The following is a 13115-nucleotide window of genomic DNA, read 5'->3' as shown; positions in this document are numbered from 1 at the left end:
ACATGTAAAGTTAAACATATATATAAACACACACACACGCACACACACACATAGAGTAGTAAATCAGATGCTGTTTATAAAAACTTAGCTTTCATAGCTCATGAAGGAATTTCTGTTTTGCTAAAAATTAGGTAGATTTTTAATCATTTTCCTTCTTTACTTTGAAGACCTGATTAAAAGAATACCAGTCACACTTTTAAAACTGAATGGCTATATTAAAGGTTATGTGGGGGAATAAATGAACAAAAATTTCATGTCATCTCTAGAAAAACTAATTTTTTCTAATAGAAGCACAGTTTGAGAGATCTAATTATCTTGCCATTGAGAATATGAACCTAATCCTAGCTGTTGTATGGATTTTATGTATCACTTCCTATTTACTTCTTATATACCCATTCATATTGTATATCAATTTCAAATGTTATGGTATAGAGTATCAGGAATTTATCATTGACAAATGAAATGAAGAAAAGTGTACTGTAGTTCTTTTGGTGAACAATACCAGCTTCCCTGATAGCTCAGTTGGTAAAGAGTCCGCCTGCAATGCAGGAGACCCCGGTTCAATTCCTGGGTCAGGAAGATCCGCTGGAGAAAGGATAGGTACCCACTCCAGTATTCTTGGGCTTGCCTTGTGGCTCAGCTGGTCAAGAATCCACCTGCAATGTGGGAGACCTGGGTTCAATCCCTGGGTTGGGAAGATCCCCTGGAGAAGGGAAAGGCTACCCACTCCAGTATTCTGGCCTGGAGAATTCCATGGACTGTATAGTCCATGGGTCGCAAAGAGTTGGACACAACTGAGTGACTTTCACTTTCACCATTAATGGTGTTTAAAACTTTTAATTTTAAAAATTAGAACATTTAAAACATTTCCGTTATTTGATTTTATTGAGCTTTTCATTTATCTTAGGTTTATGAGGAAGCTGGTTCTGATTTTCATCAAGTTGCCTATTTTAAAACTAGAATTGGATTAAGAAATGCCCTGCGAGAAGAAATAAGTGGTTCTTCAGATAGGGAAGCTGTGCTTATTACCTTGAATCGACCAATTGTGTATGCACAGCCCGTGGCCTTTGATAGAGGTAAGATGAAATCTATCAATACTACTTTGTCAGATTTAGAAATGTTTTAGTAATACTAGAGAAAGTCATCTGTAGTTTACCAGTGTAAATGCTTGACAGTAAATGTCTCTTAAATTTGAAATGTGAGCATCCAAAAAAAGTTTGTGTATTCTCATCAGTTTTTGAAGTTACTTTACTTTTTAAGTTATTTGCTTTTTACATGAATCTATAGGAATGTCTGATTCAGAATTTTAATTTTAATGCTAAGTTTTTTGGTTTGGGTAACTATTACACCCATTCTTCTTGGCAGTGTCTTTATTCATTTATTCTATAAACATTTATTGTTCACTATATAGAAGTGGAATATACATACAGAAAACAGGAACTCTGCCCTCAAGGAGCTCTCAGTTCAGTGGAAAGAGAGCAAAGTTGACTGCAGAGTTGAAATATATATATATATATATATATATTTTTTCTTCTGATATACTAGGGAGTTCTCTAACTTTCTCTGTGCTTCTCAGAGAAGAAATTAATGTTTTAGGTTCAACTTGGAGTTAGGAGTTTACTCAGGAGATAGGAAATGCAAGCTTGTCCTATTTTACCTCCGTAGTTAGGAACTAAATAAATATTTGCCAAGTGAAAAAGAAAAGGAATATACATATATAAATATATATTAGCAGGGGCCCAAGAAAGTATAGCAGCAACTTTCATAAAGGAAAATGATGAGAAATAAAGCTGCATGATAGGGTCTAATTAATGTCTCTTGGGCAAATAGTAATGGTTATTTTAGAAGTAATAAAGAACTATTTATGAAGCCATAAAATAAACTGGTGATGGGCATTGAATGTTGATAAGATCAGTTCATTAGAAAACTACCTCTAACATTTTGTTTTGCTAAATCTGGTACACTTTTTTTTTTTTTTTCATTTCTCATCTTACCATCCTCTGGTCAGCTTCCAGTGATTCCTTAAAAGTACTTTCTACTCTTGTATCCATGTCATAACTCTTGCTTTTCCTTCTACTTCTCTGACCTCTTCATCTTTATCTTAAGACTCCCCCTCTGTATATAGCATTAAATGATGGTTTATTTACCCTCAGATTTCATTTTTATTACAAACTCAAATTGTTTTTACTCCTCTCTCTAAATCACACTTTTAAAATGTATGTTTCTAGTACTACATACCTCTCCTTCAAGAATTTTTAACAGTTGTAACAGAAAGCTTTGTACGGTCAGGGACCATGTTTGTTTTCCTTTGTGATTCTGTCCCAGCGCTTACCATAAAGTAGGCATTGCACAAGTAATTCATTAAATGAGTGACTAGACCTGAATTATCTTCTGTGTTTTGCCATTTTGCAGTTTCCTGCTTTCTGCTTTTTTCATTTGTCTGGTTGACTGTATCCTCTTAGATTCTTTCTAGTTCTAATTTTACAATTTTCTGGGACTAATTTTTATTAATCAACAAGATTTTATAGTTATACAGTTTTACTTGCCATGTAGATTTACAGCTTTGATTTTAATATTTCCTTTGCCCTGTCTTAATTATCAAAAGCTGTGCTGTTTTGGCTGAATTATAAAGCCGCATATGACAATTGGAATGAACAACGAATGGCTTTACATAAAGATATTCATATGGCTACGAAGGAAGTGGTAGATATGCTGCCTGGTATCCAGCAAACGTCAGCCCAGGCGTTTGGGACTCTCTTCCTGCAGCTCACTGTGAATGATCTGGGAATTTGCCTGCCTATCACAAATACTGCACAGGTATAAAAAATAGAATCATAGTCCAAGATTTAGAACTAAACATTTCTACTAATGATTTTTTGTGTGTGTACAGAGTATAACAATAAATATTTTCAGGATAACAGTTTATAACTTGAGTTTACTAAATAGTAAGATTGAATTCCTTCCAACATTATTCATCCACGGAGTATTAAATGTGGATCTCATGAGACCTTTCTCTGAATCATTTTGATGTGGCTCATAACAGTAATGAGATTGACACCCATCTAATAAATCTTTATTTTTACTTTGTATTTAGCAAAGACATCTTTGGCATATACTTGTTGATAAAATAGAAACCTAACATATTTAAGAATATGATATAATACTGAGTAACTTCATCTAAAACAGGGTAGGGAATTTCCAAAGTCTTTTAAACTGTAATATTTAATGGTAACAAACTTCCAAGGTATGTGTACTGGATTAAGCAGAAATAGTCTTTATGGTTTAAGAACAGTTCTCGGGAATGCATATTTGCACGCTCACTTGTATAAGAGAAAAAGCTGTGAACCCCTATTATGCTATGAAGTTATGATTATAACAAATACAGAGGTCTGTGTTTTATTGTTACAATTTACCTTAACCTGTAACCAGTTGTTGAACGAATTTATCTTCTAGTTATTGTTTGACAGGAAAGTGTTAAGAAAACTTCTGGGTTGAGGATTGGCAGTATGTGTTATATTTGTGCTTCAAAAGTTGAAAAATGATAATACAGCATGTTGGACAGATTTCAGGAAAGCTATATACAGCAGGGATGGTTGTCAAAATGAATGTTCCCCACAACTAAAACAGAGACCTGAGATTTTAAAAAATAGATAATCAGACTTTTACATGTTTAGTTTTTAAAAAACTAAATGGCAAGTGCATATCACATGGGCAGTTTAATGTTTTAAAGTAGCATCTTTCTAAGCTGCTTTTTAACAAAGCTCTCTAAGGTTGACTCTTTCTATATGTTGGGTCTTCTAAATCCTAGGAGATTTCCAAACTTTAAAAGTTGTCACCTTTTTTTGTATTTTGTATTTGTATTTGTATTTTGTATTTGTATTTTGTATTAAAAAGTTGTCACCTTTTTAATGTATTTTGCAGTCTAATCACACTGGAGATCTTGACACTGGTTCTGCCTTAGTACTGACCATTGAAAGTACTCTCATCACTGCTTGTTCTTCAGAATCTCTAGTCAGTAAAGGACATTTCAAAAACTTTTGTATCCGTTTTGCTGATGGCTTTGAGACGTCATGGGATGACTGGAAACCAGAAATTCGTGGGGACCTAGTGATGAATGCCTGTGAGTATCTCTCATTTTCTGTATGAGCTTTATAATTTTTAAAAATTAAAAATAACCCCAATGTCATTAGTAAAACTAAAGGATGTTCATGTATAGAAATTTTATTGGACTTTGTGAAATAAAGACTGTTTCTAATTAAAGATACCAGAACATATTTGTGAAAAACTGCAGCTTTCAGTAGTTTAGGTAAGTAAACCAACTTGATATTTTTATTGATGATATAGCATTTGCTCACCCCCTGATTTTCTCTGTAATTGATTTATGAATGACCAGGTAAAGTATCTTTGTTCTGTGGGAATCTTGAAAGAAAGTGATATATGTATAAGATCCAGTTCATTCTATAACATAATACAGGATAATCAGGAACTTGAGCCATAGGTAAATCCACACTTCCAAATATGTAGTATACAGAGTATAATTTGGGTGAATTCCTCTGATTCCATAATGCTCAAAGTTGGGAATAACTGAAGCTGTGTTTAATATGCTATTTTGAAGATACAGGAGTTTGTTTTTATTTTAATATTTTAAACATTATAGCAGATTTGATAAAGTGTCATTAATCTTATAATGAAAAATTATTTGAGAATTAAAGGTTGTGAATTAAAATTCCTCAGTTAATCTGTAGACCAAAATTAATACTTACTTTCCAGAAGATGATATACTATTATTTAGCAATTTTCCCCTCTCTCCATTGGAAGAAAATCCCTCCATTTGTGGGTTTTCTTTAGGTATTTGGAAGACTTTCCAATGTTTTCATATCAAAAAATTAAAGTTTTGGTACTTAATTTTGGTAAAATTTTAGGTGAAATTCCTGGTTTTGAATGCTTTGCATTTAGATAATTAATAGGTAAAATACTAGGATGTCTTTGAAATACTTCAGGTTACTAAGAAGACTTGCTATCAAAGTACTCAGGCTTAATACCCAGAAGACCAAAAATAGCTTTTATTAGCGTCCTTTACAAATAATCATTTTACATGGCTGTTATATATATTTTAAAAAGTCACCATAACTGTCTTTTGTTTGTGTGGTTTTTTTTCCCTTAAAATAAATTAAAACCTGTTGATTTTTATTAAGGTGATATTTTGTCATCATTGTAGTCATATTGAATAAAGTATATTTGGAAGCAAAGGAAGAATACTGTTTCCTTAACAGTTTAAACAAAGGGAAAATGCATAAGAAATATACGTCTGACTCAATATCAAAAACATATTAAGAATATAAACAATAACTTAGCACTTCAGTGGACATTATACCAACAAAGTAGAACACTAATATGCTATAATAATTATGAAAATGATAATTTATTTTGAGTTTTGGAGGTTATCAAATGACTTGTATCTGTAACATGTTTATTGTTGAGTGTCTTGGGAGGATGGCAAAGGAGGTGAGTAGAGTAGTTGTTTTGTTGATAAAAAAGAATTCCAAATTTCAAATTTGCCAAGTAGTTTACTATTTTGTAGTTTTTATTAGTAATAAGTATACTTGCATGTAACTGATAATTTTTTTTTAAAGAGTCGAGTTTAGGGCAGAGAAATAAAAAGTCGGATTTTTTTTCAAAAATCATTTAAAAGTCATACCCTAGAAAAAAGGTGACCCACTGTAATTTTTTCTCTCAGTAATAATATTTGGGGGAAATGCAGTTAAAATTAGAAAGCAGGATCTGTAGGAAGTGTTCCATGGACCATTTAAATAAATAGTAAAGATTAGACTCTTTTCATTAACATGTACTTAGAGAAGCTAAACTATTAGAAGTTTGAAAATTCCAGTCTTTCTGCTAACACCTGGATAACAGCATTTGTTTGTCACAGCAAGAAAACAGCCATCCTGGATTTTGGTTGGTCCAACTCAAAGATGACAAGTACAATGGGAAGGAGCCCAGTTGGTTTCCTACTTCTCACTTTGAGGATTCAGGTCTAATCCTAAGAATTCTAATGTTCCTTATTAATACACCATGGCTCTGTATTCTATGAATTTATATAATTTTTTTTTAACTTTTAAAAATTCTCTTCCATTTCTTTGGATTGGAAGTCCTCAATGTTTTCTACCCTTTTTTAATTTACTAGCCTTAGTTATATTTCTCCATTTTCAAAGGATTTTGCTTTCATTCTAGCATGTTTAGATTTGCAAGGTTTGTTTAGGTTTTTCTTCTATTTTGCTGTGTTTTATAACTATGACATTAAAGGTGAATTAGGTAATGTGAGTTGCAGAAATACTATATTTGGGGAGAGTCTATTAAACAATTTAGGCTTTATTTTCTTTAAAAATTGTTTCAAGGATGGTATGTCTCTGCTTTTAAAACTGTTGATTTAATTAACCTCTAAAAAAAAGCTAAAGTTATCTGATTAAAGCTAAGTAATAGAAAATGCTTCAAAATTAAAGTTAGATGTATTCTGAGAATAAGTCAATGGGCTCAGGAGACTGATCTTATGAGACTGACATCATGGTAGTCAGTCTTTTTTTTTTTTAATTCTCATAAAAAGGTCCTTGTCAAACTAAAAGACAAGGCTGATGAATCATGTCTGTGAACTGATGTGGCAGTTCTTAGTTATCAAAAAATCAGTTTCAAAGTGTTTGCATTCTCAAAGTGCCATTTACTCATGATGGTACAAATTATCACAGCATCAAGAAACTAGAGTTTCAGAGTTGGCCAGATATTGGCCAACAGATGAGGAAATCACACATTGAATGTAAAGGTAAAAGTGCAGGTACATTCTTTTTCTTTATTGAGGCATAGTTGATTTATATTCTGTTAATTTCAGGTATATGAGTTTAATTCTTAAAATCAATAAGAATAAAATATTGTGAGATATGAAGTAGATTTTGCAAGTCATCTAAGGTAGTCCTTTTCTTTCTCCAGATTAGAAACTGAAATCTAGAGAGACTAGTAATCCTATTTATATTTAGATAATAATTTTTGAAAGAAAAATTACAGTGTGTTTAACCACAAGCATAATTTTGTTAAAGATTATTTTGGGGGTGATTTTTGTGCAGGTGTAGTTCCAGATGGTACCTATGAAGTATGTTCCAGGACTACAGGACAGGCAGCTGCTGGTAAGTTTATATTTGGTATTACTTTTGCTATATGTATCAGGTAGAATTCTGCTTTTTTTAAATCTATTTTTCCTGCCTTTGTATTAGAGGATCTTTTAACTAAAACTTATTCTGTTATTCCCTAGTTTTTAAAAACTATTTTGCAATAACTAGTATATTTTTTTGAGAATTTGTTTTATTTTGTTTTTATTTATTTACTTATTTATTTTATTTTATTTTTAAACTTTACAATATTGTATTGGTTTTGCCAAATATCGAAATCAATCCGCCACAGGTATACATGTGTTCCCCATTGTGAACCCTCCTCCCTCCTCCCTCCCCATACCATCCCTCTGGGTCGTCCCAGTGCACCAGCCCCAAGCATCCAGTATCGTGCATCAAACCTGGACTGGCGACTCGTTCCATATATGATATTATACGTATTTCAATGCCATTCTCCCAAATCATCCCACCCTCTCCCTCTCCCACAGAGTCCAAAAGACTGTTCTATACATCAGTGTCTCTTTTGCTGTCTTGTATACAGGGATATTGTTACCATCTTTCTAAATTCCATATATATGCGTTAGTATACTGTATTGGTGTTTTTCTTTCTGGCTTACTTCATTCTGTATAATAGGCTCCAGTTTCATCCACCTCATTAGAACTGATTCAAATGTATTCTTTTTAATGGCTGAGTAATACTCCATTGTGTATATGTACCATTAGTGTATTTTTATTTATTTAACAATGAATTAGACAAGACCAGTGTATAACATAACTACAAAATGTTTTGGGAAAGACAAAGATGAATAAGATACACTTTCTACTCTATAAATTTAAATTCTAACAGGGTAGTTATGGCTCTGCAGTACAACTATAAACTGTAATAAGTGATAAGCTCAATAAAATATTGATACAAAATTCCAATTGCTATTGAAATTTATAGGAGGCAGATAAAATTTCTAAATTACAAAGGATACGAGATTGAGAGAAAGCTTTATGGAAGAATTAGCATTTAAACAGGGACTTGAAAGATGGATAATATTGTTTCTTAGGCAAAAACGGAAAATATGAATAGGGAAAATTCAGGCAGAGAGAAAAATACCTGTTTTGTTAGAACACAGGTTCTAGTTAGCGTTGTCCAAATTGGCTGGAATAGTTATGTGAAAATAAGATGGGAAAAATCTTAAATCCCAAAATAAGGAGTTTGGACTTGATCTGGTGGACAATGAGAAAAGAACTGAATATTTTTGAGCAAGAAAGCAGAGGTGGCAGTATCAAAAAGGGATACTTTCATGGGTTAATTAGGAGAAAAATCTAGGAAACTGGTTAGGAGATACTATAGAAGTAATAACCTGTCTTGTCTCTGAGATAATAGGATAGTGTAAATTTTTATTATTTTGCCTGGTATAAAGTTAGGGTAAGCAGGAGATATTTAAGAGCTCTTCAGATGTTGAGGAGCAGTAGAAACTGATTAAGATTAGTAGATTTCCTTTTCTCCTTATTATTCCCTCTTATCCTCCCAAACATAGTCCAAGTGCCCATCCTAAGTAAATTGTCCCAGAAAATAGCAAGGCCTGAAGTCCCCACTAACTGAAAAGGTTAGGAAATTTCCAGCAATAATGTTACAAGAAAAATGTGATAACTGAAGTAAACATACATAATGGGAGGAAGAGCACGTAAGTCTTTGTCAGGACTCTGCCTTTTTAGTGAAAACAACACACTCAAACTAGCTTAAGCAAAAGCAGGAACTTATCAAAAGAATTATTTGCAGATCACAGTTAAACTTAAAAGTGGCTGTCTTAGTGAAGAGAAGGAACCAGGTCAATTCAAGTCAGTCTAGAAACAAGATTGCAGCTGTCACCGGGGCGCTTTCCAGCTCTTGTCTTTTCTTCATTCTGGCTGCCCACATTTTCTTACTGCTGACGTCCTTACACGTGGCATGAAACACAGCTGCCAACAGCTCATGAACCTCATTTCCCCACCCTCAGTTACTAGAAAGGGACCATATTTTCTCAAGTCTAAGAAAGGATTCTTAGCTTTCCAACTTTGACCCTTACTTAGACTGATTATCTAATTAATTCTGGCTAATGAGGGAGGCTCATGCCAATCCTGCTATAGACACAGGAAGGCAAATGAACGTGGGGCTTGGGGAGGGGGGAATAGGTCACTTGGGGAAAGTAGAGTGCTGCACAGAGGAAGCAGTAATTACACACCATATCACAAGCAAATCAGCCCCATAGTCTCACGTTTCTGACAGAACTATGAGAGAGATTTGTTATTACACAGGGCCATCGTCCATTTTATTCCTTGAATGTAGAATTATTTAAATTTCTATACTTAAGACTTACGAAAAATGCCTCTTCTTTATTTAAACAGAAAGTAGTAGTGCTGGAACCTGGACACTCAACGTATTGTGGAAAATGTGTGGGATTGATGTCCACATGGATCCTAACATTGGGAAAAGACTGAATGCTCTGGGTAACACCCTTACAACTCTGACAGGAGAAGAAGACATAGATGACATTGCTGATCTAAACTCAGTGAATATAGCTGACTTGTCCGATGAGGATGAAGTTGACACTATGTCTCCCACTATCCATACTGTAAGTAAATTCACACTGTTAGACTTTTTCAAGACTGGCTTTTACCCTGTGAAAGGGATATTATTAAATCATTGTTACTTATTATAGTTGCTAATTGTGAAGGAAGAAAGGTTGTGGTGGTTCTTTGTACCTACATTTATATAATTTTTTTGTATTTCATAATATTGTCTTTGAATTGCTTGTTTCATAATGACTGTCAGCCAGCTTGTGCCTTAACCTACAGATAACACATTAACAATAAAAGCAACCTCTTTTAACTACTGTATCATGAATTAGTTTTGTTCTTGGAAAGAAAATTTTATTTATTTATTTTTTAATTTTATTTTTAAACTTTACAAATTGTATTAGTTTATTTAAAAAGTTAACGTTACTGTTTATTGTTTAGAGTTCAGATGGAAGTGCAGTAAGTGGAGATGGCCACAAGCTCACCTTTGGGCAGCGACTTGTAAATCACCTACTAGGCCTCAGGCCCCCATCAGCGCTATTCTGTTCCTGCAGAGTATCTATGTGACCCAGACATGTGGGCCTCCCCTCAGTCTAGCCAGTCCCATTTGAAAGCATGCAGAGCTCACTCATGGGGAAATGTAGGTAGCAACTAGATTCCTTATGAAAATGAAGGGGTTGAATCACTGGAGAATTCCAATCATCTTACTTAACATAGATCGCTTTGATTCCTGCATGCTTCTTTTGATTTAAGGTGCTATTTCTGTGATAAGATAAGATTTGCTTTGTGACCTGGGGGTGTTACTTTTGACAGACATGCTTTTGATTTTTCAGGAAGCTGTTGATTATAGAAGACAAGGAGCATCTGGTAGCCAGCCAGGAGAACTTAGAGGAAGAAAAATTATGAAGCGTATAGTAGATATCCGAGAATTGAATGAACAGGCCAAAGTAATAGATGATCTTAAGTATGTATAATGATTTTTAATTCAGTATAATATTCTCTAATAATAGAACCCTGAGATTTTAAATGAGAAGGGAACTGGATTGGAGCTAGTAAAACCCCCTTTAGTTAAGTAAATGAGATCACCAAGGTCCAGAGAAGTTTGGTAATTTGTGTGAGATCATACATTCATTAGTAATAAAGCTGAAAACATTAGTCTAGTGCTTATCACAGCTCCCCATTTCTGAGCATTTTAAGACTGACTTTATGTCGCATATATGCATCTCTACATGTCTATTTACATGTATCTTTACATACATATATATGTGTGAGTGTTTTGCTAACAATATTTTTGGAATGTGAATGTTTGAAGAGAGGAAGCAAGTTTAGAATTTATTAAGTACTTATTGTGAATCTAGCATCTTATCTCAATTTAATCCTCACAACATTTCTGCAAGATTAGATGGCATTATCCAAACTTTATAGATAAGAAAATTGGCTCAGGGAGATTTAAAAATCAGAATTTGAACTTGTCTTTGTCTGAATTCAAACTTCGTACTTTTTTTTGTTTGCCTGTTTTAGCAGGTCACTAGAACTGAAGTGATCTAGGGCAAGTCAAGAGCAGGGAGTAGGTGGTACTAATTTTTTTATCTGTTGCTTACTATATAGTACTGACTAGATCATACTTGTTCTGTAAAGGCTAAATATTCTTCTTGCCAAACTTCATAATTTTGTTTCCCCCAGGGTGGTAGTCATACTTCAGCTTTTCTAATTTTGGTACACCTGTATCTGTGGGGGTTTTTTGTATTCAAGGATTTAACAGAAATGTATGCAATATGTAGTGAAAGTTATTCTCTAAAAACTTTTCTGTAAAATCAGTTACAATGATTCATATTTTCTTGTTGACTTATGTTACAGTTTGAGTTTTGTAATCAGTGGAAAAAATGACTTGTAGCAAAGTATACTTCCTCTAAAATCTTTTCTGAAACTTACAATTATACATAAAATTTTACATACAGATATTATTCTGCAGAGCAGTTCCATAGCTTTTGTAAGATTATTAAAGAGACTTCTTGATGTAGAAACAGATAAGAACCATTTCATAAAACATTAAAGACAGTTTTTCCTTTTTTTTTTTTTTTTAACAGTTTGCCAGGTATGGGTATTAACATTATGAAGAGTTTTGGCCTGTCCATGCATAATCTTTGATAGTCTGATAAGTTAAAGAATCAAAAAGGAGCAAGTAAAACTTATTCTTTCTTTGTTAACTGTTTACACTAACTGCCATATTTGTTTTGCATCCAGAAAATTAGGTGCAAGTGAAGGAACTATAAACCAGGAGATTCAACGTTATCAACAGTTAGAATCTGTTGCCGTGAATGATATTAGAAGAGATGTTCGTAAAAAGTTACGGAGGTCCAGTATGCGAGTGAGTAAACAAAGAGGATTTTATTTAACTATATTATTTAAAAAATGCTTTTATTTTATGAAAGCTATGATGAGTTATGTTGTTCTCTTGCCTTCTCCATTGCTGGTGATAACACTTGATTTTTATACCTCATGTTTACTATGTACTAAGCACTGTTTAAAGCACTTTACACTTAACAACCCATTAAATCTTTATAACAACCCTATGTGTTAGCTTGTATCATTGAATATTTTCCCCATGTTAAAGATGAGGAAACTGAGGCACAGAGAACTCAAGTAATTTCACCAAGGTTACACAGCCAGTAATTCCAATGGAGCCAAGATTCAAACTCAAACAGTGGGATTCTACAGGTTATGCCCTTAGCCACTGTGTTTTCTTTGACTATGCCTTTGACTGTGTGGATCACAATAAACTGGAAAATCCTGAAAGAGATGGGAATACCAGACCACCTGATCTGCCTCTTGAGAAATTTGTAAGCAGGTCAGGAAGCAACAGTTAGAACTGGACATGGAACAACAGACTGGTTCCAAATAGGAAAAGGAGTACGTCAAGGCTGTATATTGTCACCCTGCTTATCATGAGAAATGCTGGACTGGAAGAAGCACAAGCTGGAATCAAGATTTCCGGGAGAAATATCCATAATGTCAGATATGCAGATGACACCACCCTTATGGCAGAAAGTGAAGAGGAACTAAAAAGCCTCTTGATGAAAGTGAAAGTGGAGAGTGAAAAAGTTGGCTTAAAGCTCAACATTCAGAAAACGAAGATCATGGCATCCGGTCCCATCACTTCATGGGAAATAGATGGGGAAACAGTGGAAACAGTGTCAGACTTTATTTTTCTGGGCTCCAAAATCACTGCAGATGGTGACTGCAGCCATGAAATTAAAAGACGCTTACTCCTTGGAAGGAAAGTTATGACCAACCTAGATAGCATATTGAAAAGCAGAGACATTACTTTGCCAACAAAGGTTCGTCTAGTCAAGGCTATGGTTTTTCCTGTGGTCATGTATGGATGTGAGAGTTGGACTATGAAGAAGGCTGAGC

General features: G+C 33.9%; 1 protein-coding gene across 4 annotated transcripts in view; it reads left to right on the top strand.

The window, feature by feature from the left end:
- Nucleotides 1-13115, top strand: part of KIAA1109 (KIAA1109 ortholog) — a 195544-nt gene that overhangs the window by 143538 nt on the left and 38891 nt on the right. For all 4 annotated transcript variants that reach the window (XM_010860282.1, XM_010860283.1, XM_010860280.1 and 1 more), the window contains exons 57-63: nt 908-1076; nt 2606-2817; nt 3922-4120; nt 7113-7172; nt 9531-9757; nt 10535-10665; nt 11946-12069. In XM_010860282.1, the coding sequence (XP_010858584.1) occupies nt 908-1076; nt 2606-2817; nt 3922-4120; nt 7113-7172; nt 9531-9757; nt 10535-10665; nt 11946-12069 (1122 nt within the window). The remainder of the gene's footprint in view (nt 1-907; nt 1077-2605; nt 2818-3921; nt 4121-7112; nt 7173-9530; nt 9758-10534; nt 10666-11945; nt 12070-13115) is intronic.

The sequence above is a fragment of the Bison bison genome, unplaced genomic scaffold (genome assembly GCF_000754665.1).
Source record: "Bison bison bison isolate TAMUID 2011002044 unplaced genomic scaffold, Bison_UMD1.0 scf7180017864465, whole genome shotgun sequence".
In the NCBI taxonomy this organism is placed as follows: Eukaryota; Metazoa; Chordata; class Mammalia; order Artiodactyla; family Bovidae; genus Bison; species Bison bison.
The sequence above is the reverse complement of the archived record's forward strand: the minus strand, read 5'-3'. Positions and strand labels throughout refer to the sequence as shown.